The sequence below is a fragment of the Mustelus asterias genome, chromosome 15 (genome assembly GCF_964213995.1).
Source record: "Mustelus asterias chromosome 15, sMusAst1.hap1.1, whole genome shotgun sequence".
Taxonomy (NCBI): domain Eukaryota; kingdom Metazoa; phylum Chordata; class Chondrichthyes; order Carcharhiniformes; family Triakidae; genus Mustelus; species Mustelus asterias.
The window spans coordinates 62,988,481-63,014,836 of NC_135815.1; the positions used below are offsets into that span (position 1 = coordinate 62,988,481).

The 26,356-nt window shown below is 44.6% G+C and overlaps 1 protein-coding gene across 3 annotated transcripts in view; it reads right to left on the bottom strand.

The window, feature by feature from the left end:
- Positions 1-26,356, bottom strand: part of fndc1 (fibronectin type III domain containing 1) — a 291,318-nt gene that overhangs the window by 215,970 nt on the left and 48,992 nt on the right. For all 3 annotated transcript variants that reach the window (XR_013499658.1, XM_078229984.1, XM_078229982.1), the window contains exons 2-3: positions 18,948-19,142; positions 18,697-18,771 (exon numbers count right to left, since the gene is read on the bottom strand). Coding sequence is in view for 2 of the 3 variants with exons in the window: in XM_078229984.1 (XP_078086110.1) it covers positions 18,697-18,771; positions 18,948-19,142 (270 nt within the window). In the remaining variant the exon portion in view is untranslated. The remainder of the gene's footprint in view (positions 1-18,696; positions 18,772-18,947; positions 19,143-26,356) is intronic.

Consider the following 26,356-nt stretch of genomic DNA (forward strand, 5'->3'; position numbering starts at 1 on the left):
ATTAATGAAGTGATTTTATAGATCATTAATGCTCTAAGGATTGAAGGGGCTATACATGACATTCATATTTAGCAGAGTGTAGATTTGAATACAACTATATTTGCAGCAGACTTATGAGTGATCTCCCACATTGCAGAAGTGCCCTTACACATAAGTTTCACTCACCTGGCCAAAACAATTCCCTGAATGGAGATAATCCAAGCCACTCCATGATGTTCACGTTGATTCAGAAGGTTTCCTCCAGGAATAATGTCCTGAGTTTTAAGTATCACTCTGTAAAGTCCTGCTTCCATAGATTGCACTTTTGCATCTTTTCCAGATAGGATAAGCTCTTAGTGAAGGCTGTGTTGAAGAGAGCAGTTACCCCTGAGCATGCACACAGCTATAGATTTATCACAGTAGAACATAGCAAGATACTTCACTAGAGCTTTCTCAGATCAAATTTGACACTGGGCCACATAGAAATATCAGGGCAGGTGCTAAAAGCTCAAATAAGTAAGTTTTAGGAAGTGACTTGAAGGAAGAGAGCAAGTGAAGTGGAGAGGTTTAAAGAAGGAATTCCAGAGCTAATGCAGGGGGCGGCACGGTAGCACAGTGGTTAGCACTGCTGCTTCACAGCTCCAGGGACCTGGGTTTGATTCCCGGCTTGGGTCACTGTCTGTGTGGAGTTTGCACATTCTCCTCGTGTCTGCGTGGGTTTCCTCCGGGTGCTCCGGTTTCCTCCCACAGTCCAAAGATGTGCAGGTTAGGTTGATTGGCTATGCTAAAATTGCCCCTTAGTGTCCTGAGATGCGTAGGTTCGAGGGATTAGTGGGTAAATGTGTAGGGATAAGGCCTGGGTGGGATTGTGTTCGGTGCAGACTCGATGGGCCAGATGACCTCTTTCTGTACTGTAGGGTTTCTATGAATCTTCTATTCTATGACAGTTGAATGTTAAAGTCACCGTTCGTACATTGAGGAAAGGGTGAATCTGAACTCAGTATTTTCCTTAATCCAGGTTAATTCAGAACTGGTAATATATTTAATGTGGCAATGCATTAAATGCAGAAACCAAAAGAAGGAACAGAGGGCAGGAACAGGAAAACCCCAGATAGAGGGCAACTCTCAAAAACATGTCCATAGGCAATGCAAGACCTGAGAGGAGGCAACAGATCTCAGTGAAGAGGCAATGAAAGACCCCAGACAATTCTTGAAGCTTCAGTGTCTTTCAGATTCAGACTAAAGATTGTAATCATTGGAAATAGGATTTAATGCGAAGGAATGTAATTCACTTTTGATTTTTTTTCAGGCTGCAGCAAATGGAAATGGGTTTATTGAGCAATATTTCTGATGCTATTAGAAATTGATATGGTCAAGTTTGATGTTCCGGAGCCTGCCATAATCCACATCTCCGTGACAAAATAAATGAAGGAAGTTTTTTTTCACGATGAACATCTCTAAAGTTAGATGACAATCGAAAATCCGAAAGTAACCCTCTTAGTTATGTAGCCAACTGGTATTCCAGTTCGAGCAGCAAATAACTGCATCATCTGGCTCCTCTATCTCAATAAGCAATACCATTTTCAAAAACAGGAGGTCCCAAATGAAGTTTAAATTTAACTCTTACACGGTTATAAATTATTTATTTATAAAGGGTTTTTAAAAAAATGACGGTATATTTTTATTCAACAAGATAGGGAAACACCACACCAGTAAACATGGGTAAAAGCACAAGACGATTTCTGTAACAGAGATGGGGCAGGAAGGCAATAGGAAAAACTCTGATGCTCAGCTTAATGGCAGTTATACTTGAGTCTGTTACTGCTAAGGTTCATTCTATGCTATAAACAAAATGAATTTACAAGCATTGAATTTGCTAGCTGCGTTTGAAATTGGACGTACTTTAAATCTGATATTAAGTACAACAATCATTATTTTGTGCCAAAGTCAACAGTAGCTATATTGTCCTCCCCAGGAAATTAATCTAAGCAAAAGCTTTGCCATATAGCTGCCAAGAGGGAAAAAACAGATCATCTTTGAAGGTCTAATTAGCTGAGCTACTTGTCAAGAATTAACGGGAGAAAATCCTCTCATCGTTGAGTGATAATGTAATGATCAGGGATAATGGTGGAAACCTGATGTCACTTGTGCTAAGACTACTTACATTATCCTCATGAGAATGTATCAGGTAATACTTTAGGTAACTATTTGGCTAGGAAGAGATGATGAGCAAGCCATTTGTAACACTCTTGGAAAGCACTGAAAAAATTACAGGGTCATTACTTTCTTTGTGCTACATTCTTCAAACAGACTGGCTGAATTATTTTGCTGCACTTCAGAAAGTTCCCACCTCACCACAGAAGTGTCAAAGCTTTCAGTGCCATAGACCATAGAATCCTTACGGTGCAGAAGGAGTCCATTCGGCCCATCGGGTCTGCACCGATCACAATTCGACCCAGGCCCTATTTCCTTAACCCCACACATATTCATGCTGACCCCTCTGTCACTAAGGGTCAAATTAGTATGGCCAATCAACCTAACCCGCACATCTTTGGAGTGAGGAAGGAAACCGGAGCACCCGGAGGAAAACCACACAGACATGGGGAGAATGTGCAAACTCCACACAGACAGTGACCCAAGCCAGGAATTGAACCCAGGTCCCTGGTGCTGCTAACCACTGTGCCACCGTGCTGCCCTATTTCCCAGTTTCACTCCGGGTGCCGGGGAGGAAGTGGGCGAGTCTGTGACTCCACCTTGGAAATAAATCGTATTTTAATCCCCCCCCCCCCCCCACCGCACAGGTGGAGTTTCTGACTTGTTCTCCCTCGACATACAATTAACTGGGACTGGAGGTCCACACCCCACCCCCCACTCAAAAGGGCAGGGACTGAAGGGCAATATCTTGTCAAATGGAATTACCATATTTATTTGCAGCTTCTCATTTGCTGACTGGACCATTTGCTTTAACTTAGTGTACTTTTTTTCCATTATATGGCAGGACGGATTATACTGATCGTTCCTCTCGTGACATTGGGCACAGCAAATAATAGAACCTAGCTCCAAAAGTAATATTTTGAGGAAGTATTATCCTTATTTAAAGGAACGTTCCACAGACAAATCCATGATCATATGTTTGTTCTAATTCTCTCTCTCCTCTCCCCCTGGAAATCCCAGAGAAATGGTGTAAATTATGTTTTAACCGTTTCTTGGGACTTTTGCAGATCATCTGAAGTTGCACTGAACTCCCCACAGAAATCACATCCCAATTTCTGCATCATAACTCAAACGTAACAATTCTTCTTAATTTGAACTGAAATTCAGTCATTTTGACCTTAAAAACACGTTTGACCTTTCTCACTGTTACAGTTGTAGGTATTTCAACTGGTTTGAAATCTGCACTACTTTATATATTTTTTTGTATTGACATCTCTGCATTAGCAAAGCTGCGCTTTGTAACAGGAGATGGACCTGGAAGTGATGTTGTAGGACATTGGCATTGTTAGTGCATCAGAGCCCGGCTGGACCCAACAGGTTTTCTACTTTGGCATTAGTGTGAAGATAAAGTGTTTTACTCCTCATGTGATTCTATTGACACACTAGGAAGGTTTTATCAAAACAAATTTTATTTATCAACAACAAATGAATTAGCTTAACTTTACCAATCGAAATACTTAAATGTGACAAGATACAGTTCTAAACTGCTAACTTACGTCTGTTACTTTTAATTCAAACAATATTCCTCTTAGCGACTTAAGCATCTCTTCAGAATCACTGAGCAAACACAGGCTTACGTGTTTAACTGAGAGCCTTTTGAACACCTCTGGAGAGAGAGGAAGAGAGACACCTTTTGCTTCTTTCAGGACTGGGCAGAAACTGCTCGTCTTTCCCTGTAAGCACAGCCCCTCCTATTAGCACATGACTGTTTCTTGTCAATTGACCAAATCAAACCCTACTCTGAAACCCAGAGGAAGAACCCTAAAAAACAGATTAAAACAAATACCCAATTGGATCAATTACAACATGTGAGCTGCCCGGTGCAGGTAAATCGGCACCACGTAAACAGCTGAATTTTAAACATACTCCTCAGAAAGGGTATGTGATTCCCACAGGTAGAAGTCTAACAACACCAGGTTAAAGTCCAACAGGTTTATTTGGTAGCAAATGCCACTAGCTTTTGGAGCGTGCTACTCCTTCGTCAGGTGGAGTGGGAGATGTGCTCATTAAAACAGGGCATACAGAGACACAAACTCAATTTACAGAATAATGATTGAAATGCTAATCAAGCTAATCAATGCGTCGCTGAGCAGAAACTGATAGCCAAGTTCCGCACACATGAGGACGGCCTCAACCGGGATCTTGGGTTCATGTCACACTATCTCATGAGGGCGGCACGGTAGCACAGTGGCTAGCACTGCTGCTTCACAGCTCCAGGGACCTGGGTTCGAATCCCGGCTCGGGTCGCTGTCTGTGTGGAGTTTGCACATTCTCCCTGTGTCTGCGTGGGTTTCCTCCGGGTGCTCCGGTTTCCTCCCACAGTCCAAAGATGTGCGGGTTAGGTTGATTGGCCATTCTAAATTGCCCCTTAGTGTCCCAGGATGCATAGGTTAGAGGGATTAGTGGGTAAATATGTAGGGATATGTGGATAGGGCCTGGGTGGGATTGTGGTTGGTGCAGACTCGATGGGCAGAATGGCCTCTTTCTGCACTGTAGGATTCTATGATCTGTAACCCCCACAACTTGCCTGGACTTGCAAAATCTCACTCACTGTCTTGTCTGGAGACAATACACATCTCTTTCACCTGTGCTCAATGCTCTCTCCACTCACATTGTCTGTACCTTTAAAGACTTGATTAGCTGTATTAGCATTGATTAACTTGATTAGCATTCCAATCATTATTCTGTAAATTGAGTTTGTGTCTCTGCATGCCCTGTTTGTGAGCACATCTCCCACTCCACCTGACGAAGGAGCAGCGCTCCGAAAGCTAGTGGCATTTGCTACAGAATAAACCTGTTGGACTTTAACCTGGTGTTGTTAGACTTCTTACTGTGTTTACCTCAGTCAAACGCCAGCATCTCCACATCATTCCCACAAGTAACAACCCCTCTGGTGCAGGCAGGACAGCTCAGGACAGAGGAGCACCCACTGGACTACAAGCCAGCTGGAGAGCAAGTTACAAAGTAAAAACTCAAATAATAACCCTTCTCCTGACCCTCACATTTTTCACTCTCACAGCCCGGCCCCCCACTCTCACAGCCCTACCCCCCCCCCCCCCCCCCCCCCACACTCTCTCTCGCACAGCCCGGCCCCCCACTCTCACAGCCCTACCCCCCTCTTCCCCCCCCCCCCCGCTCTCTCTCTCGCACAGCCCGGCCCCCCACTCTCACAGCCCTGCCCCCGCCGTGCCCCCTCTTCGCCCCCCCCCCCCCGCTCTCTCTCTCTCTCGCACAGCCCGGCCCCCCCGCTCGCTCTCTCTCGCACAGCCCGGCCCCCCCCACTCCCTCTCTCTCTCGCACAGCCCGGCACCCCCCGCTCCCTCACACACAGCCCGGCCCTCCCCGCTCCCTCACACACAGCCCAGCCCCCCCCCCCCCCCCCCCCCGCTCCCTCACACACACACACCCACTAGTATTATTGTAAATACAGCATTGGTCACAGGTACAGTGATTGTCACAGTGATGGGACAAGTGGCCTCTTATCAGTTGGGGAGATATGTCATTGTGGAATGTGGTTTGAGAGTGTCAGTGCAGGGGGGATAAGAGTATGTTGAAGGGGATGGTGTAAGAGTGTTGATGCGGGGTTGGCGAGGGTGTATCATGAGGGTGGGAGAGTATGTTAGTGCAAGGGGGTGGCCAGTGGCACCGTGGTTAACACTGCTGCCTCACAGCGCCAGGGACCCGGGTTCGATTCTGGCCTCTGGTCACTGTCTGTGTGGAGTTTGCACATTCTTCCTGTGTCTGCTTGGGTTTCCTCCAAGTGCTCAGTTTCCTCCCATGGTACAAAGATATGTGTATTAGGTGGATTGGCTATGCTAAATTGCCCCTTAGTGTCAGGGGGACTAGCAAGGGTAATGCATGGGGTTACGGGGATAGGGCCTGTGTGGGATTGTGTTCGGTGCAGAGTTGATGGGCCGAATGGCCTCCTTCTGCACTGTAGGATTTTAAGAAACATGATATAAATACATTTCTTAAAGACACAGTATCACAGCATATAAATATTTTCGCAGTAATTTTCTCGATACACTACTTTATAGGAGACCTGAAATCTTCATTTTAAAACAGAGTTAATGACTCGACACAAACAAGAGAGCAATTTCAAACAAATACAAAGTTAAATATCACAATTTCACTTTTTTCATAATTTCCCCATGTTTTCAATAGTACATTTAAAAATTAAATGAGAAGTACTTGAAAATAAGCCCATTCAAATATTCATCATGGGAAAAGGGAACATTTGTAGATTTTAGACACATAAAGGCTCTTGGAATAAAAAGCATCCTTCAAGTCAATTTCAGAATTGTTAAAATCTGAAACCATTAGTTCAGTCAAAACATTTAATAATAATTAGGACAGCTCAGGATTTAACCGAAATGGGAGTGGGGTGGGGAAAAGATGGTCCAAAAAAGACCAAGAATGAACCAGGATAATAATGCAAGTAATAATAAAGCTGGAGGAGAGGAGTGGACTGAAATTCCTTACGTTGTTTTTAAAATGATATACCAAAATATGGTCATGAAAACAACTTGCATTTATATAGTACCTTGAACAAAACAAAATGTTCTACGATACACAACAGTACCATTGAACAAAATCTGACACGGACACACAAGGAGGTTGTTCACTCTGTCTCATTCACTCTTTTTGCAGTGTGTATATGAACAATTATCGAGAAACTTATTTATCCTCAAAGTTATTGGCAGCGACCAAAATATGAGGAGGATCTCGACATGTTTTATTCTTTGAATGCCGCTCTCCCTTGCTAGAATCCTTCTGTAACATGGTAGCTATAATCTCAGAATCTCAAAAACCCTACAGCACAGAAAGAGGCCATTCGGCCCATCGAGTCTGCACCAACCACAATCCCACCCAGGCCCTACCCCCATATCCCTACATATTTACCCACTAATCTCTCTAACCTACGCATCCCAGGACACTAAGGGCAATTTTAGCATGGCCAATCAACCTAACCCGCACATCTTTGGACTGTGGGAGGAAACCGGAGCACCCGGAGGAAACCCACGCAGACCAATGGCAGCACCAATTTAACTTATTGTGGCTTCGGTATCTCTCCGATAGGTGAAATGAAATCATATATCCAGTCTCTCAAAGAGTCAGTGTTACTGAAACTAATGTACTTTTAAAAACATTTCTTATTTTCTTGACTACCTAGCTAAAGGGCATTCTATATCCTTGCTCATAAGTAATAATATGAATTTGAGAAAATTGTCATTATTTCTATGCAGATAGAATGAATGGAAACTTTTACAAATTCAAAATTACCATCTCATAAGAAATCATTAACGTGCATTATGCATCATGGGTGGCACGGTAGCACAGTGGTTAGCACTGCTGCTTCACAGCTCCAGGGTCCTGGGTTCGATTCCCGGCTTGGGTCACTGTCTGTGTGGAGTTTGCACATTCTCCTCGTGTCTGCGTGGGTTTCCTCCGGGTCCTCCGGTTTCCTCCCACAGTCCAAAGATGTGCGGGTTAGGTTGACTGGCCATGCTAAAAATTGCCCTTAGTGTCCTGGGATGTGTAGGTTAGAGGGATTAGTGGGTAAATATGTAGGGATATGGGGGTAGGGCCTGGGTGGGATTGTGGTCGGTGCAGACTCGATGGGCCGAATGGCCTCTTTCTGTACTGTAGGGATTCTATTCTATTCTATGAAGATGCCTCAAAAACTTCCTTTGTGATACCAATGAAACCTTGACGGATTTGCTTTCAGCTGAACACATCCTATTTTCAGCAAAACAAAATACCATATCTGGAAGCATTATGCAGGTCACAGACACATTTGAGTTTCAATGGTTTTCCTTCCACATCTGCTGCTTCCTTAGATGGTTTCAGAAACACTCCTCTCTGAAATGCGCCTTTTTTGTCAATTGATGTGCGCTTCCATGAATGTGACTGAAAGAGCCAAGTAGATGTTTATTACATTTCCAGCTATGGGAGAGTTCACTTTAACATCTGCACCACTCAGTTTCTCTTTAAAACCTACTAACTTCAGTTTAACCTTAAATCCCATCTGCAAGGTTCAATGTGTGATAAAGCTGGCTGATCTTTGTCTGGCAGCTCAGAATAAACTTCAAATTTTATCCAACGATCTGAATCGGTTTCGTCTCTCCCATTATTTATTCTCAAGTTTATTGGCAGCCACCAAAACACGATGAGGATCTTGACAGGTTTTGTTCTGTGACTGCGATATGTTTTTTATTTCATTGTCTGATCTATTTAAGCTATGGCTTCTATCTCCATTTTTATGTCTGTGGGGACTACTGTGCGAGACCTTCCTCTTGAACTATTTTCCTGTAGTTTCTAATTGTTTTCTGATGTTCAGGATTCACCATCACTACTTATTCCACACTGCCCAAATGTTCAATCCATTCTTCCAGTCCATGGACTTCATGCTTTCTCATTCATCATCCTGAACATTCAACCCAAATTTAAATTTACCAGTAGTATAGCCTGTACACCCTACAATCATTACATCTTTCCATTCATTAGTGTCCTCTGCAACATATTACCTTGTGTGCCCATTGTGGTAATTTTCTTATGGATGTAATAACGCTTATGATCACTTACATTACCAACATCAGGCCTCAATCTATTGTACTCTCTTCCTCTGGATGTCCACCACAAAACACTGGTGCATTTCAGATGCACTGGTTACTTCTATCAGCTGTTCAATTGATGTTTAAAAAAGGAACTAGACAAAAGGCGGGTAACTACAGGCCGGTTCGCTTAACGTCTGTAGTTGGGAAAATGCTAGAATCCATAATTCAAGAAGAAATAGCAGGCCATCTGGATAAGAATGGTTCGATCAAGCAGACGCAGCATGGATTCATGAGAGGAAAGTCGTGTTTGACGAACTTACTGGATTTTTATGAAGATGTGACTAGTGCGGTTGACGGAGGGGAACCGGTAGATGTGGTGTTTTTGGATTTCCAAAAGGCATTTGATAAGGTGCCTCACAAAAGGTTGCTGCAGAAGATTGGGGCACACGCAGTTGGGGGTAAAGTGTTAGCGTGGATTGGGGATTGGCTATCGAACAGGAAGCAGAGAGTTGGAATAAATGGGTGCTTTTCTGGTTGGCAGATGGTGACTAGTGGCGTGCCGCAGGGATCGGTACTGGGGCCTCAACTGTTTACCATTTACATACATGATCTGGAGGAGGGGACTGAGTGTAGGGTAACAAAGTTTGCTGACGACACGAAGATAAGTGGGAAAGTGAATTGCGTGGAGGAAGCGGAAGGTCTGCAGAGAGATTTGAATAGGCTGAGTGAGTGGGCGAGGATCTGGCAGATGGAGTATAACGTTGGCAAATGCGAGGTTATTCACTTTGGAAGAAATAATAGCAAATTGGATTATTATTTAAATGGAAAAAAATTACAACATGCTACTGTCTCAACACGCTTCAAACCTAACACAGGCACAGGGGTATCTGCACTGGATGATCACCTTGCATGGCTCCGCACAATCCCCCTTCAAGCTTCCACTCAAACTCCAGGAGCCTGTTCAAACAAACCTAAATGTTAAGGGTAACGTTACCACCACACTGTGCCATAAGAGCCGATAGTTCACAGAAACCCTTTGTTATCTGCAACCAAACTCATTGTTCCACTGGAGCAAGCTGAGAGGGAGTGATTGGAGGCAGGAGTGCTGGTGAGAGATTGATTGAATTAATTATTTATTTAATTAGTCAGCTAGTGTGTGTTTTTTTTGGCCTTTACTTTTGTAGTAGTATTTTTCTTAAGTTTAAAGTGAAAACCGGAAGTGGGCTGCTAAGGCGTCTGGGAAGGGTTTTTTAAGCGCACGAAGTATAAAAGGTAGGCTGCAGTATACAGCGGGCAGCGTCGGGAGCGGGCAGGGGAGTGAGTGGGAAGCAGAGTGTGAGCTATAAGGCTTTGGCTCACAGGGCTTAGGCAGAAAGGGCGAGCAGGGGTGAGCTTAATTCATTTTTGCTGTTTCTACCTGGTACTGGCAAGGTATCTAGAGGGGATGGATGTGCAGGCAGTGCTATGTTCCTCTTGCACTATGTTTGAGGTGAGGGACGACGACATTATCCCTGCTGATTACATCTGTGGGAAGTGCACCCATCTGCAGCTCCTCCAAAACCGTGTTAGGGAACTGGAGCTGGAGTTGGATGAACTTAGGATCATTAGGGACGCAGAGGTGGCCATAGACAGAAGCTTTAGGAATACAGTTACTCCGAGGAATGAAAACAGATGGGTGACGGTGAGAGGGGCTGGGAGGAAGCAGTCCGTGCAGGGATCTCCTGTGGTCGTTCCCCTTAGCAACAAGTATTCCGCTTTGGATATGGTTGAGGGGGATGACATACCAGTGGTGAGCCGCAGTGAGAGGATCTCCAGCACTGTGTCCGTCTCTGTGGCTCGGGAGGGTAAGGGGCAGAGCGGGAGGGCAATAGTTATTGGGGACTCGTTAGTTAGAGGGATAGATAGGAGGTTCTGTGGCAGCAAAAGAGACTCACGGATGGTATGTTGCCTACCGGATGCCAAGGTCCGTGACGTCTCAGACTGTGTTTTCCGGATTCTGAAGGGGGAGGAGGAACAGTCACAAGTCGTGGTACACATTGGTACCAACGACATAGGTAAGAGAAGGGACGGGGATTTAAAGCAGGAATTTCTGGAGCTGGGCTGGAAGCTGAGAGCCAAGACAAAACATGTGGTCATCTCTGGTACGTTGCCGGTGCCACGTGATAGCGAGTTGAGGAACAGGGAGAGAGTGCAGTTAAACATGTGGTTGCAGGGATGGTGTAGGAGGGAGGGTTTCAGATACGTGGATAATTGGAACACATTCTGGGGAAGGTGGGACCTGTACAAACAGGACGAGGTGCACCTGAACCAGAGGGGTACCAATATCCTAGGAGGGAAATTTGATACGGCTCTTCAGGGGGGTTTAAACTAATTTGTCAGGGGAGTGGGAAAAGGAGTTGCAGTCCAGAAGTCAGTGAGGGTGGTGAGGTATTGGGGAAGGTATCAGGGTCAAGGGTGGGTACCGGTAGACAGGAAGGTGGGTTGAAGTATGTCTACTTCAATGCAAGGAGCATCCGGAACAAGGTAGATGAACTTGGGGCGTGGATTGGTACTTGGGACTACGATGTTGTGGCCATTACGGAGACGTGGGTAGAACAAGGACAGGAATGGTTGTTGGATGTTCCGGGGTATAGATGTTTCAGTAAGTGTAGGGAAGCTGGTAAAAGAGGTGGAGGAGTGGCATTGTTAATCAAGGATAGTTTAACGGCTGCGGAAAGGCACTTCGAGGGGGATCTGCACACTGAGGTAATATGGGCTGAGGTTAGAAATAGGAAAGGAGCGGTCACTTTGTTAGGAGTTTACTATAGGCCCCCAAATAGTCATAGAGATGTGGAGGAAGAAATTGCTAAGCAGATTATGGATATGTGTGGGGGTCACAGGGTAGTTGTCATGGGGGACTTTAACTTTCCAAATATTGATTGGAACCTTTGTAGGTCAAATAGTTCAGATGGGGCAGTTTTTGTGCAGTGTGTGCAGGAGGGTTTCCTGACACAATATGTGGATAGGCCGACAAGAGGTGAGGCCACATTGGATTTGGTAGTGGGAAATGAACCGGGCCAAGTGTTAGATTTGGTTGTGGGAGAGCACTTTGGAGAAAGTGACCACAATTCGGTGTCTTTTGTTATTGCAATGGAGAGGGATAGGGCCGTACGGCAGGGCAAGGTTTACAATTGGGGGAGAGGTAATTATGATGCGATTAGGCAAGAATTAGGGGGCAAAAGTTGGGAACAGAAACTGTCAGGGAAAGGAACTAATGAAAAGTGGAACTTTTTCAAGGAACAAATACTGGGTGTCCTTGATAGGTATGTCCCTGTCAGGCAGTGAGGAAATGGCCGAGTGAGGGTACCATGGTTCACGAAAGAGGTGGAATGTTTTGTGAAAAGGAAGAGGGAAGCTTATGTAGGGATGAGGAAACAAGGTTCAGATGGGTCGCTTGAGGGTTACAAGTTAGCAAGGAATGAGCTGAAAAAGGGGCTTAGGAGAGCTAGGAGGGGACATGAGAAGTCCTTGGCAGGTCGGATCAAGGAAAACCCCAAGGCTTTTTATTCTTATGTGAGGAATAAAAGAATGACCAGGGTGAGGTTAGGGCTGGTCAAGGACAGTAGTGGGAACTTGTGTATGGAGTCAGTAGAGATAGGCGAGGTGATGAATGAATACTTTTTTTCAGTGTTCACCAAGGAGAGGGGCCATGTTTTTGAGGAAGAGAAGGTGTTACAGGCTAATAGGCAGGAGGAAATAGATGTTCGGAGGGAGGATGTCCTGGCAGATTTGAATAAACTGAAGGTCGATAAGTCCCCTGGGCCTGATGAAATGTATCCTAGGATTCTTTGGGAGGCAAGGGATGAGATTGCAGAGCCTTTGGCTTTGATCTTTGGGTCCTCGCTGTCCACAGGGAAGGTGCCAGAGGACTGGAGAATGGCGAATGTTGTTCCTCTGTTTAAGAAAGGGAATAGAAATGACCTGGTAATTATAGACCGGTTAGTCTTACTTCGGTGGTTGGTAAATTGATGGAAAAGGTCCTTAGGGATGGGATTTATGACCATTTAGAAAGATGCGGATTAATCCGGGATAGTCAGCACGGATTCGCGAAGGGCAAGTCGTGCCTCACAAATTTGATTGAATTTTTTGAGGAGGTAACTAAGTGTGTTGATGAAGGTAGGGCAATTGATGTCATATACATGGATTTTAGTAAGGCATTTGATAAGGTCCCCCATGGTCGGCTTATGATGAAAGTAAGGAGGGGTGGGATAGAGGGAAAGTTGGCCGATTGGATAGGTAACTGGCTGTCTGATCGAAGACAGAGGGTGGTGGTCGATGGAAAATTTTCGGATTGGAGGCAGGTTGCTAGCGGAGTGCCACAGGGATCAGTGCTTGGTCCTCTGCTCTTTGTGATTTTTATTAATGACTTAGAGGAGGGGGCTGAAGGGTGGATCAGTAAATTTGCTGATGACACCAAGATTGGTGGAGTAGTGGATGAGGTGGAGGGCTGTTGTAGGCTGCAAAGGGACATAGATAGGATGCAAAGCTGGGCTGAAAAATGGCAGATGGAGTTTAACCCTGATAAATGTGAGGCGATTCATTTTGGTAGGACTAATTTAAATGTGGATTACAGGGTCAAAGGTAGGGTTCTGAAGACTGTGGAGGAACAGAGAGATCTTGGGGTCCATATCCACAGATCTCTAAAGGTTGCCACTCAAGTGGATAGAGCTGTGAAGAAGGCCTATAGTGTGTTAGCTTTTATTAACAGGGGGTTGGAGTTTAAGCACTGTGGGGTTATGCTGCAACTGTACAGGACCTTGGTGAGACCACATTTGGAATATTGTGTGCAGTTCTGGTCACCTCACTATAAGAAGGATGTGGAAGCGCTGGAAAGAGTGCAGAGGAGATTTACCAGGATGCTGCCTGGTTTGGAGGGTAGGTCTTATGAGGAAAGGTTGAGGGAGCGAGGGCTGTTCTCTCTGGAGCGGAGGAGGCTGAGGGGAGACTTAATAGAGGTTTATAAAATGATGAAGGGGATAGAAAGAGTGAATGTTCAAAGACTATTTCCTCGGGTGGATGGAGCTATTACAAGGGGGCATAACTATAGGGTTCGTGGTGGGAGATATAGGAAGGATATCAGAGGTAGGTTCTTTACGCAGAGAGTGGTTGGGGTGTGGAATGGACTGCCTGCAGTGATAGTGGAGTCAGACACTTCAGGAACATTTAAGCAGTTATTCGATAGGCACATGGAGCACACCAGGATGATAGGGAGTGGGATAGCTTGATCCTGGTTTCAGATAAAGCTCGGCACAACATCGTGGGCCGAAGGGCCTGTTCTGTGCTGTACTGTTCTATGTTCTATGTTCAAACCATTTTCCTACTTGGCAAGAATGCTTGTGTACAGCTCAGCATCACACAAAGAGTCAATGAGATTCTCCCATCCAGCACCAAGGTCACTTTCTGCCATGAATTTCCACAACATTTTGATGGATTGGGGAAGCTGAAGATCATACAGTCATAGATGTTTACAGCATGGAAACAGACCCTTCGGCCCATCTTGTCCATGCCGCCCTTTTTTTTAAAAACCCTAAGCTCGTCCCAATTGCCTGCATTTGGCCCATATTCCTCTATACCCATCATACCCATGTAACTATCTAAATGCTTTTTAAAGGACAAAATTGTACCCGCCTCTACTAACAACTCTGGCAGCTTGTTCCAGACACTCACCACTCTCTGAAAAAATTGCCCCTCTCGACATTTTTGTATCTCTCCCCTCTCACCTTAAACCTATGCCCTCTAGTTTTAGACTCCCTGTCATATTTCTCTGCTCTCAGATGCCGTATCTATTTGTTCACTCCTAGGTGTCGCTGAAGACTAAGGAGGGACCTGACTTCATGTTACGCAGAGGCAAAATGTCCCTGGTCACACAACCAAACCATTGGTGTTTAGGTCTGGTCACTGTTCCCAAGCCCTATGGCCACCTCTGGCTTTGTTTGGATCTTATGCGACTTAACAAAGCCACATAAAGAGGTCTACCAATGGTGTCAGTAGATGACAGTTTGGCCAAACTTGCCAGAGCATCCTTTTACGAAGCTTGATGTGAACAGTGGGTTTTTTCAAATACTCCTGAGCAGGGAATAGAGGCTCCTGACAATGTTCATCACCCTTTAACTGCCTTCCTTTCAGCATTTTGTCTGCCACTGAGATATCTTGATGTACCATGTGAACAATCCTTGAGGGCAAACAAGGTGATATGGATGACATCCTTATCCATTGTTGTAAAAGAGCCAAACGAGCCAAACATGACTGCAAGGTAAGAGAGGTCCTCAGTAACCTTCATGAAACAGGCCTCATACTGAATGACAAGTGAGTTCACCATCAACTACTGAAGATTTCTTCATCACATTATCCAATGGCACAGTATTAAGGTCAATCCTCAGAAAATAAAGGCCAATACTGAGTTTCCCCAGCCAACGCTTACCACTGATATTAACCTTTCCTGAGGATGATAAACCAAGTGGCAAAGCTTATTCCTAAACTTGGCCATACTCACTGCTGAAGGGCCAATAATGGCGTTGGGGGACAGAATTACTCAAAACCTTTCAATCTATCAAAACTCACCTAGTTTCCTCAGATGTCCTGGTGCACAATGAGCTTGTGTTGCCTATTGTAGCCACAACCACTTCCTCTCTGGGCCTCAGTAGTGTTCTCATCCATCTGCATCTTACCAGTAAGAAATCTGCCTGTTTTGCTTCAGGAGCCCTCGTAGAAACTAAACAAAGGTATGCCACTATTGAGAAAGAATCACTAACCATAGAAAGGTTAAGGTTGCAGGAAGAGGCCATTCAGCCCATTGTGTCTGCACCAACGAAAAGAGAGAAAAAAATTAGCTGCTCCTTTTAAATTGACTTTCCAGCACTTGGTCCATTGCTTTGCAGGTTACAGCACTTCAGATGCAGATCCAGGTACCTTTGAAATGAATTCATTTCAAAGAACAAAGAACAGTACAGCACAGGAAACAAAGGTACCTGGATCTGCCTCAACCACCAATTCAGGCGTGAATTCCAGATGTCCATCGCTCCCGGGTGGAAAAGATTTTCATGTCACCTCTAATCCTCCTATTAATCATGTTAAATCTCTGCCTCGGGTAATTGACCCTGTCTACCCTATCTAGGTCCCTCAATTTTGCAGACATCAATTAGGTCACCCCTCAGACTCCTTTGCTTTAAGGAAAACAACCCATGTCTGTCCAATATCTCCCCATAGCTGTCATTTTCAAGCTCTGGCAACATTCTTCTAAACCTCTTTTGCACTCTCTCCAGAGCAATTATGTCCTTCCTGTAATGTGTGGACCAGAACTGTACACTAGTTCTAGCATTACAAAGAACAGTACAGCATGGGAACAGGCCATTCGGCCCACCAAGCCTGTGACGGCACGTGATACCTTTCTAAAGTAAAGACCTTTTGCCTCTATTCGCATCTATTCATGTCAAGATGCTTCTTAAATTTTGCTATTGTATCTGAATCTACCGCCTCCTCTGGCAGCACATTCAAGGCAATTACCACCCTCTACGTAAAAAAACTTGCTTCTCACATCCCCCTTTAACCATAAACCAATGTCCCCTCGTAACTGACATTTCTACTCTGGGAAAAAGATTCTGCCTATCCATTCCATCCATGCCTCTCAAAGTTTTGTAAACTTTTATCAGGTCGCCCCTCACTCTGACATTCAAGTGAAAACAAACCAAGTCTGTCCAATCTGTCCTCGTTGTTAACACCCTCCAAACCAGGCAGCATCCTGGTAAACCTTTTCATAGAATCATAGAAACCCTACAGTGCAGAAAGAGGCTATTTGGCCCATCGAGTCTGCACCGACCACAATCCCACCCAGGCCCCACCCCATATCCCCACATATTTACCCGCTAATCCCTCTAACCTATGCATCTCAGGACACTAAGGGGCAATTTTTAGCATGGCCAATCAACCTAACCCGCACATCTCTGGACTTCTTTGGACATCATTCGAATTGGTGGTTGAGGCATCTTTTCTCCATCCTCTCCAAAGTCTCCACATCCTTCTGGTAGTGTGGCAACCAGAACTATATGCAATATTCCAAATGTGGCCTAACTAAATTTGTATACAGCTGTAACATGACTTGCCAATTTTTATACTCTATGTGCCAATTGATGAAGGCAAGCATGCCATACGCATGCTGCCATGTGAGACCTTGTCAAATGCCTTACTAAATTCCATGTATATAACATCGTTGCACTACCCACATGAATTCTTCCTCAAAAAATTTGATTAAGTTGGGAAGACACAATCTTCCCTTAACAAAAACATGCTGACCATCCATGTTCAATCCATGCCCAAGTGGCAGTTTGTCCTGTCTGTCAGAACTATTTCTAATAATTTGCCCACCACTGAAGTCAGACTGATTGGCTTATAATTTCAGATCGATCCCCTCATACCCTTTTGAAATAATGGTACAATGCTCTTAGACTTTCAATGCCCTCTGGAACCTCTCCTGTATCGAATGAGGGTTGGAAAAAGATACTCAAACCATAGAACCATAGAAAATTACAGCTCAGAAACAGGCCTTTTGGCCCTTCTTGTCTGTGCCGAACCATTTTTTGCCTAGTTCCACTGAGCTGCACTTGGACCATATCCCTCCACACCCCTCTCATCCATGAACCCGTCCAAGTTTTTCTTAAATGTTAAAAGTGACCCCGCATTTACCACTTTATCCGGCAGCTCATTCCACACTCCCACCACTCTCTGCGTGAAGAAGCCCCCCCTAATATTCCCTTTAAACTTTTCTCCTTTCACCCTTAACCCATGCCCTCTGGTTTTTTTCTCCCCTCGCCTCAGCGGAAAAAGCCTGCTTGCATTCACTCTATCTATACCCATCTGCTATTTTCTCCTGGCTTCTTTTAACAGCTTGGAATACTATCCATCCAGCCCTGGTGATTTGTCCAACTTCAAGGATGACAGTCCCTCAATTACTTCCCCTCTCACTATGCTCATTGTATCTAATATTTCACCATCCTCCTCTGTAACCAGAAAATCTGCATCGTCTCTCTGCTTAGTTAAGACAGAGACAAAGTACTCATTGAGAGTCCTGCTCACATCTTCAGCATCAACCCACAAGTTACCACATACATCTGTGATAGGCTCCTTTCCTTAGCTATTCTCTTGTTCGTAATGCACTGATAAAACATGTTAGGATTTTCTTTGATTTTGCCTGCCAATGTTTTATCATATCCTCTTTGTTTTCCCAGTCTTTTCTTACTTTCTTATACTTTCTAAAATCCTCTAGTCTTTCTACAGTATTAAGCTTTTTGTGACTGGCACAAGCTTTCTTTGCTATCTTACAACACTCTATGCTTCTGGATAACCAGGGAGCTCTAGATTTGCCAGTACCACCCTTTTTCTTTGTGGGCAATCATAGAATCATAAAATCCCTACAGTGCAGCAGGAGGCCATTTAGCCCATTGAGTCTGCACTGACAATAATCCTACCCAGGCCTGTGTGACCCCATGTATTTACCCTGTTAATCCCCCTGACCCTAAGCGGCAATTTATCATGGCCAATCCACCAAACCTGCACATCTTTGGACTGTTGTAAACACTTTGGGAATGTCTTCATGATGTGATTCAATGCAAGTTCTTCCTTAGCATAATTATTGGTGTTGAATGGATGTAAGCATTCACCCAATTCAGTCACCTATATACTATGAGCTATCTTGGTGAGCAGACTAAATCAAGTTTATTTTTCTGCAGAGTAACATAATTGAGTATTATTCAGACATAGGTAAGCAAATATTGCACGAGTCAGAGCAGCTGTAATGAAGTAGCGTTTACTTAAATACATGCTAGATGCAAAATTCATCAAGAAACAGGTGTTTTATTTTTCTCATGTTTTCTTGCTATTAACAATTGATGGATCAGCATAACATGCAACTTACCAGCTACAAGACTGGGTCTGTGCACTCCAACGTGGCCTTCTGCAGTCACCGTCACAAAATACACTTCTCCAGGCTCTGGAACATATGGCTTACATCAGTAAATCATCAAAAATTCAGGAAATTAATAGTCTGAACTGAAAGCCAAATCATTTCATTTGCACTGCTAATAAAACTTAAATATCTGAGGAATTCAAATATGTATGGCTGATATCTCCACTTCACGTCACAAAAGATGTCAGTGACCCACTTACCTACATCCTCTAATATAAAAGTTTGTTTGTCTTTTTCCACTTGGATGAACTTGAGGTTTTGCAGAGTTTTACCATAGGCAATGGTGTAATGATTTACAAATCTCTTGGATAGATCTTGCAGTGGCTCCCAGAGGACTTTCAGTCCCGTTTCATAAGGCAGAACCTTTACATTCTTCAACTTCAAGGTGGAACTGACTGTAAAGATAGGAGATTGAGAACACTTGTCAGCTTGTACATCCAGAACTTCTTCGTAAAAATTGATTTTCAATTGCTGCCCACCTGTTTGAGAATTCTGAAGTAAAATCTGCAGGTGCTGGAAATCTAAAATAAAAACAGAAAATGCTGGAAAGACTCAGCAAATCTGGCAGCTTCTGTTGAGAGAAAAACAGTGTCAACGTTTCAGGTTGTGACCTTTCATCTGATAAGAGGTCATGACCTGAAACGTTAACTCTGTTTCTCTCTGCACTGATGCTGTCAGACCTGCTGAGTATTTCCAGCATTTTCTGTTTTTATATGTTTGAAAATTATATTTTCCTACATGTATCAGGTCGATAAAAATGAGCCTAAATTTGCAAAACACTTGTATCCAATAATGTCACATCTACAGCATATGCCATTATTATGGTGCAGAAGTTCCAAGTCGTTATGGTGTGACTGATATTACCTAGATCACAGAATAATTGTTTGGGACTTTAGTGCTGGTGTATCGGGTGACTCGCCAATTATCATAGCTCCATTGCATTAGAAATCAATGATGAGATTAGGTTTGCTCCAATAGTGGAACAACTACAATGTCATGTCATTACAGAATGGTGCTGGTCAGCTCAGTGCTCTTGGTAAAATCATAGATAGGAAGAACAAAAATGTTTTTAAGTGTACATGATTGACGAGGTAAGTGGACTTATATTTGCAGTAACTGTTAAGTGATAACACCATACTTAGTGATCTATTGAACTGTTAAATAAACTACTTAAAAGTTGCACCAATCTATTATTAGAACATAGAACAGTACAGCACAGAACAGGCCCTTCGGCCCATGATGTTGTGCCGAGCTTTATCTGAAACCAAGATCAAGCTATCCCACTCCCTATCATCCTGGTGTGCTCCATGTGCCTATCCAATAACCGCTTAAATGTTCCTAAAGTGTCTGACTCCACTATCACTGCAGGCAGTCCATGCCACACCCCAACCACTCTCTGCGTAAAGAACCTACCTCTGATATCCTTCCTGTATCTCCCACCACGAACCCTATAGTTATGCCCCCTTGTAATAGCTCCATCCACCCGAGGAAATAGTCTTTGAATGTTCACTCTATCTATCCCCTTCATCATTTTATAAACCTCTATTAAGTCTCCCCTCAGCCTCCTCCGCTCCAGAAAGAACAGCCCTAGCTCCCTCAACCTTTCCTCATAAGACCTACCCTCCAAACCAGACAGCATCCTGGTAAATCTCCTCTGCACTCTTTCCAGCGCTTCCACATCCTTCTTATAGTGAGGTGACCAGAACTGCACACAATATTCCAAATGTGGTCTCACCAAGGCCCTGTACAGTTGCAGCATAACCCCACGGCTCTTAAACTCCAACCCCCTGTTAATAAAAGCTAACACACTATAGGCCTTCTTCACAGCTCTATCCACTTGAGTGGCAACCTTTAGAGATCTGTGGATATAGACCCCAAGATCTCTGTTCCTCCAGTCTTCAGAACCCTACCTTTGACCCTGTAATCCACATTTAAATTAGTCCTACCAAAGTGAATCACCTCACATTTATCAGGGTTAAACTCCATTTGCCATTTTTCATCCCAGCTTTGCATCCTATGTCTCTTTGCAGCAAACAGCCCTCCACCTCATCCACTACTCCACCAATCTTGGTGTCATCAGCAAATTTACTGATCCACCCTTCAGTCCCCTCCTCTAAGTCATTAATAAAAATCACAAAGAGCAGAGAACCAAGCACTGATCCCTGCGGCACTCCGCTAGCAACCTGCCTCCAATCCGAAAATTTTCCATCCACCACCACCCTCTGTCTTCGATCAGACAGCCAGTTACCTATCCAATCGGCCAACTTTCCCTCTATCCCACACCTCCTCACTTTCATCATAAGCCGACCATGGGGGACCTTATCAAACGCCTTACTAAAATCCATGTATATGACATCAACTGCCCTACCTTCATCAACACACTTAGTTACCTCCTCAAAGAATTCTATCAAATTTGTGAGGCACGACTTGACCTTCGCGAATCCGTGCTGACTATCCCGGATTAATCCGCATCTTTCTAAATGGTCGTAAATCCCATCTCTAAGGACCTTTTCCATCAATTTACCAACCACCGAAGTAAGACTAACCGGTCTATAATTACCAGGGTCATTTCTATTCCCTTTCTTAAACAGAGGAACAACATTCTCCAGTCCTCTGGCACCATCCCCGTGGACAGTGAGGACCCAAAGATCAAAGCCAAAGGCTCTGCAATCTCATCCCTTGCCTCCCAAAGAATCCTAGGATACATTTCATCAGGCCCAGGGGACTTATCGACCTTCAGTTTATTCAAAACTGCCAGGACATCCTCCCTCCGAACATCTATTTCCTCCTGCCTATTAGCCTGTAACACCTTCTCTTCCTCAAAAACATAGCCCCTCTCCTTGGTGAACACTGAAGAAAAGTATTCATTCATCACCTCGCCTATCTCTACTGACTCCATACACAAGTTCACACGACTGTCCTTGACCGGCCCCAACCTCACCCTGGTCATTCTTTTATTCCTCACATAAGAGTAAAAAGCCTTGGTGTTTTCCTTGATCCGACCCGCCAAGGACTTCTCGTGTCCCCTCCTAGCTCTCCTAAGCCCCTTTTTCAGCTCATTCCTTGCTAACTTGTAACCCTCAATCGAGCCATCTGAGCCTTGTTTCCTCATCCCTACGTTTAATTTAGATGAATGCGAGGTGATGCATTTTGGTAGATTGAACCAGGACAGGACTTACTCAGTTAATGGTAGGGCGTTGGGGAGAGTTACAGAACAAAGAGACTAGGGGTACATGTTCATAGATCCTTGAAAATGGAGTCACAGGTGGACAGAGTGGTGAAGAAGGCATTCAGCATGCTTAGTTTCTTTAGTCAGAACATTGAATACAGGAGTTGGGACGTCTTGTTGAAGTTGTACATTACATTGGTGAGGCCACACTTGGAATACTGTGGGCAATTCTGGTCACCCTATTATCGAAAGGATATTATCAAACTAGAAAGAGTGCAGAAAAGATTTACTAGGATGCTACCGGAACATGATAGTTTGAGTTATAAGGAGAGGCTGGATAGACTGGGACTTTTTTTCTCTGGAGAGTAGAAGGTTGAGGGGTGATCTTATAGAGGTCTATAAAATAATGAGGGGCATAGATCGGATAGAAAGTCAATATCTTTTCCCAAAGTAGGGGAGTCTAAAACTAGAGGGCACAGATTTAAGGTCAGAAGGGAGAGATACAAGAGTGTCCAGAGGGGCAATTTGTTCACAGAGGGTGGTGAGTATCTGGAACAAGCTGCCAGAGGTACTACCTCTGGAAGGTACAATTTTGTCTTTTAAAAAGCATTTAGACAGTTACATGGGTAGGATGGGTATAGAGGGATATGGGCCAAATGTGGGCAATTGGGACTAGCTTCGGGGTTTTAAAAAAAGGGCGGCATGGACAAGTTGGGCCGAAGGGCCTGTTTCCATACTGTAAACCTCTATGACTCTACTACCATGCTAAATGGGATAGATTTCAAACAGATTTAGCAACTCAAAACTGAGCACCCATGAGGCACTGTGGGCCACCAGCAACAGCAGAATTGTACTCAATCACAATCTGTAACCTCATGACATGTCATATCCCCCACTCTACCAATATCATTACCCCCAAAGCCAGGGGATCAACCCTGGCTCAATGAAAAGCGCAGGAGAGCATGCTAGGAGTACACCAGCTATATCTAAAAATGAGGTGTCCCATCGTATCGGGCAATAGGACCCTGTGCGAGAACCTCTCCGGCTATGTCGAGAGCATCCTGAAACCCATTGTACAAAGAACCCCCAGCTTTTGTCGTGATACTACGGACTTCCTACAGAAACTCAACACACATGGAGCAGTTGAACCGGGAGCACTCCTCGTCACAATGGATGTCTCGACACTCTACACCAGCATCCCCCACGATGATGGCATTGCTACAACGGCCTCAGTACTCAACGCCGACAACTGCCAGTTTCCAGATGCAATTTTACAACTACATCCGCTTCACCCTGGACCATAATGTCTTCACCTTCAACAACCAGTTCTTCATCCAGACACACGGAACAGCAATGGGGACCAAATTCGCACCTCAATATGCCAACATCTTCATGCACAGGTTCGAACAAGACTTCTTCACTGCACAGGACCTTCAACCAATGCTATACACTAGATACATCGATGACATTTTCTTCCTTTGGAGTCATGGTGAACAATCACTGAAACAACTCTATGATGACATCAACAAGTTCCATCCCACCATCAGACTCACCGTGGACTACTCTCCGGAATCGGTTGCATCCTTGGACACACGCATCTCCATTAAGGACGGTCACCTCAGCACCTCACTGTACCGCAAACCCACGGATAACCTCACGATGCCCCAAGGCATTTTATTCGTACGTTAGGGACAAAAGGGTTGTCAGGGAAAAAATCGGACCTCTCAGGGACAAAAGTAGGGAATTATGCTTGGAGCCCAAAGAAGTAGGGGAGATCCTAAATGAATACTTTGCGTCGGTATTCACAAAGGAGAGGGATGTGTTGACTGGGAGTGTCTCGGAGGGGAGTGTTGAACTGTTGGAGAAAATCTCCATTACAAGGGAGGAAGTGTTAGGTTTGTTAGAGAATATAAAGACTGACAAATCCCCAGGGCCTGATGGAATCTATCCAAGGCTGCTCAGGGAGACGAGAGATGAAATCGCTGGGCCTCTGACGCAAATCTTTGTCTCGTCACTGGACGCAGGTGACGTCCCAGAGGATTGGAGGATAGCTAATGTGGTCCCGTTATTTAAGAAGGGTAGGAAGGATAACCCGGGTAATTATAGGCCGGTGAGCTTGACGTCCGTGGTGGGGAAGTTGTTGGAGAAGATTCTTAGAGATAGGATGTATGCGCATTTAGAAAGGAATAAACTCATTAACGATAGTCAGCATGGTTTTGTGAGAGGGAGGTCATGCCTCACTAACCTGGTGGAGTTTTTTGAAGAAGTGACCAGAATGGTTGACGAGGGAAGGGCCGTGGATGTCGTCTATATGGACTTTAGTAAAGCGTTTGACAAAGTCCCTCATGGTAGGCTGGTGAAAAAGGTTGGATCTCATGGGATAAAGGGGGAGGTGGCTAGATGGGTGGAGAACTGGCTTGGTCACAGAATAAGTTTAACAACACCAGGTTAAAGTCCAACAGGTTTATTTGGTAGCAAAAGCCACACAAGCTTTCGAGGCTCTGAGCCCCTTCTTCAGGTGAGTGGGAATTCTGTTCACAAACAGAACTTATAAGACACAGACTCAATTTACATGAATAATGGTTGGAATGCGAATACTTACAACTAATCCAGTCTTTAAGAAACAAAACAATGGGAGTGGAGAGAGCATCAAGACAGGCTAAAAAGATGTGTATTGTCTCCAGACAAGACAGCCAGTGAAACTCTGCAGGTCCACGCAACTGTGGGAGTTACAAATAGTGTGACATAAATTCTGATTCTAGGATCGCATGATAAAGACTCAGGAGGAAAAAAGCAGAAATATTTATGTGAAATAGTGTGACATAAACCCAATATCCCGGTTGAGGCCGTCCTTGTGTGTGCGGAACCTGGCTATCAGTTTCTGCTCCGCGACTCTGCGCTGTCGTGTGTCGCGAAGGCCGCCTTGGAGAACGCTTACCCGAATATCAGAGGCCGAATGCCCGTGACCGCTGAAGTGCTCCCCAACAGGAAGAGAACAGTCTTGCCTGGTGATTGTCGAGCAAATCACCAGGCAAGACTGTTCTCTTCCTGTTGGGGAGCACTTCAGCGGTCACGGGCATTCGGCCTCTGATATTCGGGTAAGCGTTCTCCAAGGCGGCCTTCGCGACACACGACAGCGCAGAGTCGCGGAGCAGAAACTGATAGCCAGGTTCCGCACACACAAGGACGGCCTCAACCGGGATATTGGGTTTATGTCACACTATTTCACATAAATATTTCTGCTTTTTTCCTCCTGAGTCTTTATCATGCGATCCTAGAATCAGAATTTATGTCACACTATTTGTAACTCCCACAGTTGCGTGGACCTGCAGAGTTTCACTGGCTGTCTTGTCTGGAGACAATACACATCTTTTTAGCCTGTCTTGATGCTCTCTCCACTCCCATTGTTTTGTTTCTTAAAGACTGGATTAGTTGTAAGTATTCGCATTCCAACCATTATTCATGTAAATTGAGTCTGTGTCTTATAAGTTCTGTTTGTGAACAGAATTCCCACTCACCTGAAGAAGGGGCTCAGAGCCTCGAAAGCTTGTGTGGCTTTTGCTACCAAATAAACCTGTTGGACTTTAACCTGGTGTTGTTAAACTTCTTACTGTGTTTACCCCAGTCCAACGCCGGCATCTCCACATCTTGGTCACAGAAGACAGAGGGTGGTAGTGGAAGGGTCTTTTTCCGGCTGGAGGCCTGTGACTAGTGGTGTTCCGCAGGGCTCTGTATTGGGACCTCTGCTGTTTGTGATTTATATAAACGATCTGGAAGAAGGTGTAACTGGGGTGATCAGTAAGTTTGCGGACGACACAAAATTGGCAGGACTTGCAGATAGTGAGGGGCATTGTCAGAAGCTACAGAAGGATATAGATAGGCTGAAAATTTGGGCAAAGAAATGGCAGATGGATTTCAATCCTGATAAATGCGAAGTGATGCATTTTGGTAGAAATAATATAGGGAGGAGCTATATGATAAATGGCAGAACCATAAAGGGTGTAGATACGCAGAGGGACCTGGGTGTGCAAGTCCGCAGATCCTTGAAGGTGCCAGCACAAGTGGAGAGGGTGGTCAAGAAGGCATATGGCATGCATGCCTTTATTGGACGGGGCATAGAATATAAAAGTAGGCATATGATGTTGCAGCTGTATAGAACGATGGTTAGGCCACATTTGGAATACTGCGTCCAGTTCTGATCGCCACACTACCAGAAGGACGTGGAGGCTTTGGAGAGAGTACAGAGAAGGTTTACCAGGATGTTGCCTGGTATGGAGGGGCTTAGTTATGAGGAGAGATTGGGTAAACTGGGGTTGTTCTCCCTGGAAAGACGGAAGATGAGGGGCAACCTAATAGAGGTGTATAAAATTATGAAGGGCATAGATAGGGTGAACATTGGGAAGCTTTTTCCCAGGTCAGAGGTGACGAACACAAGGGGTC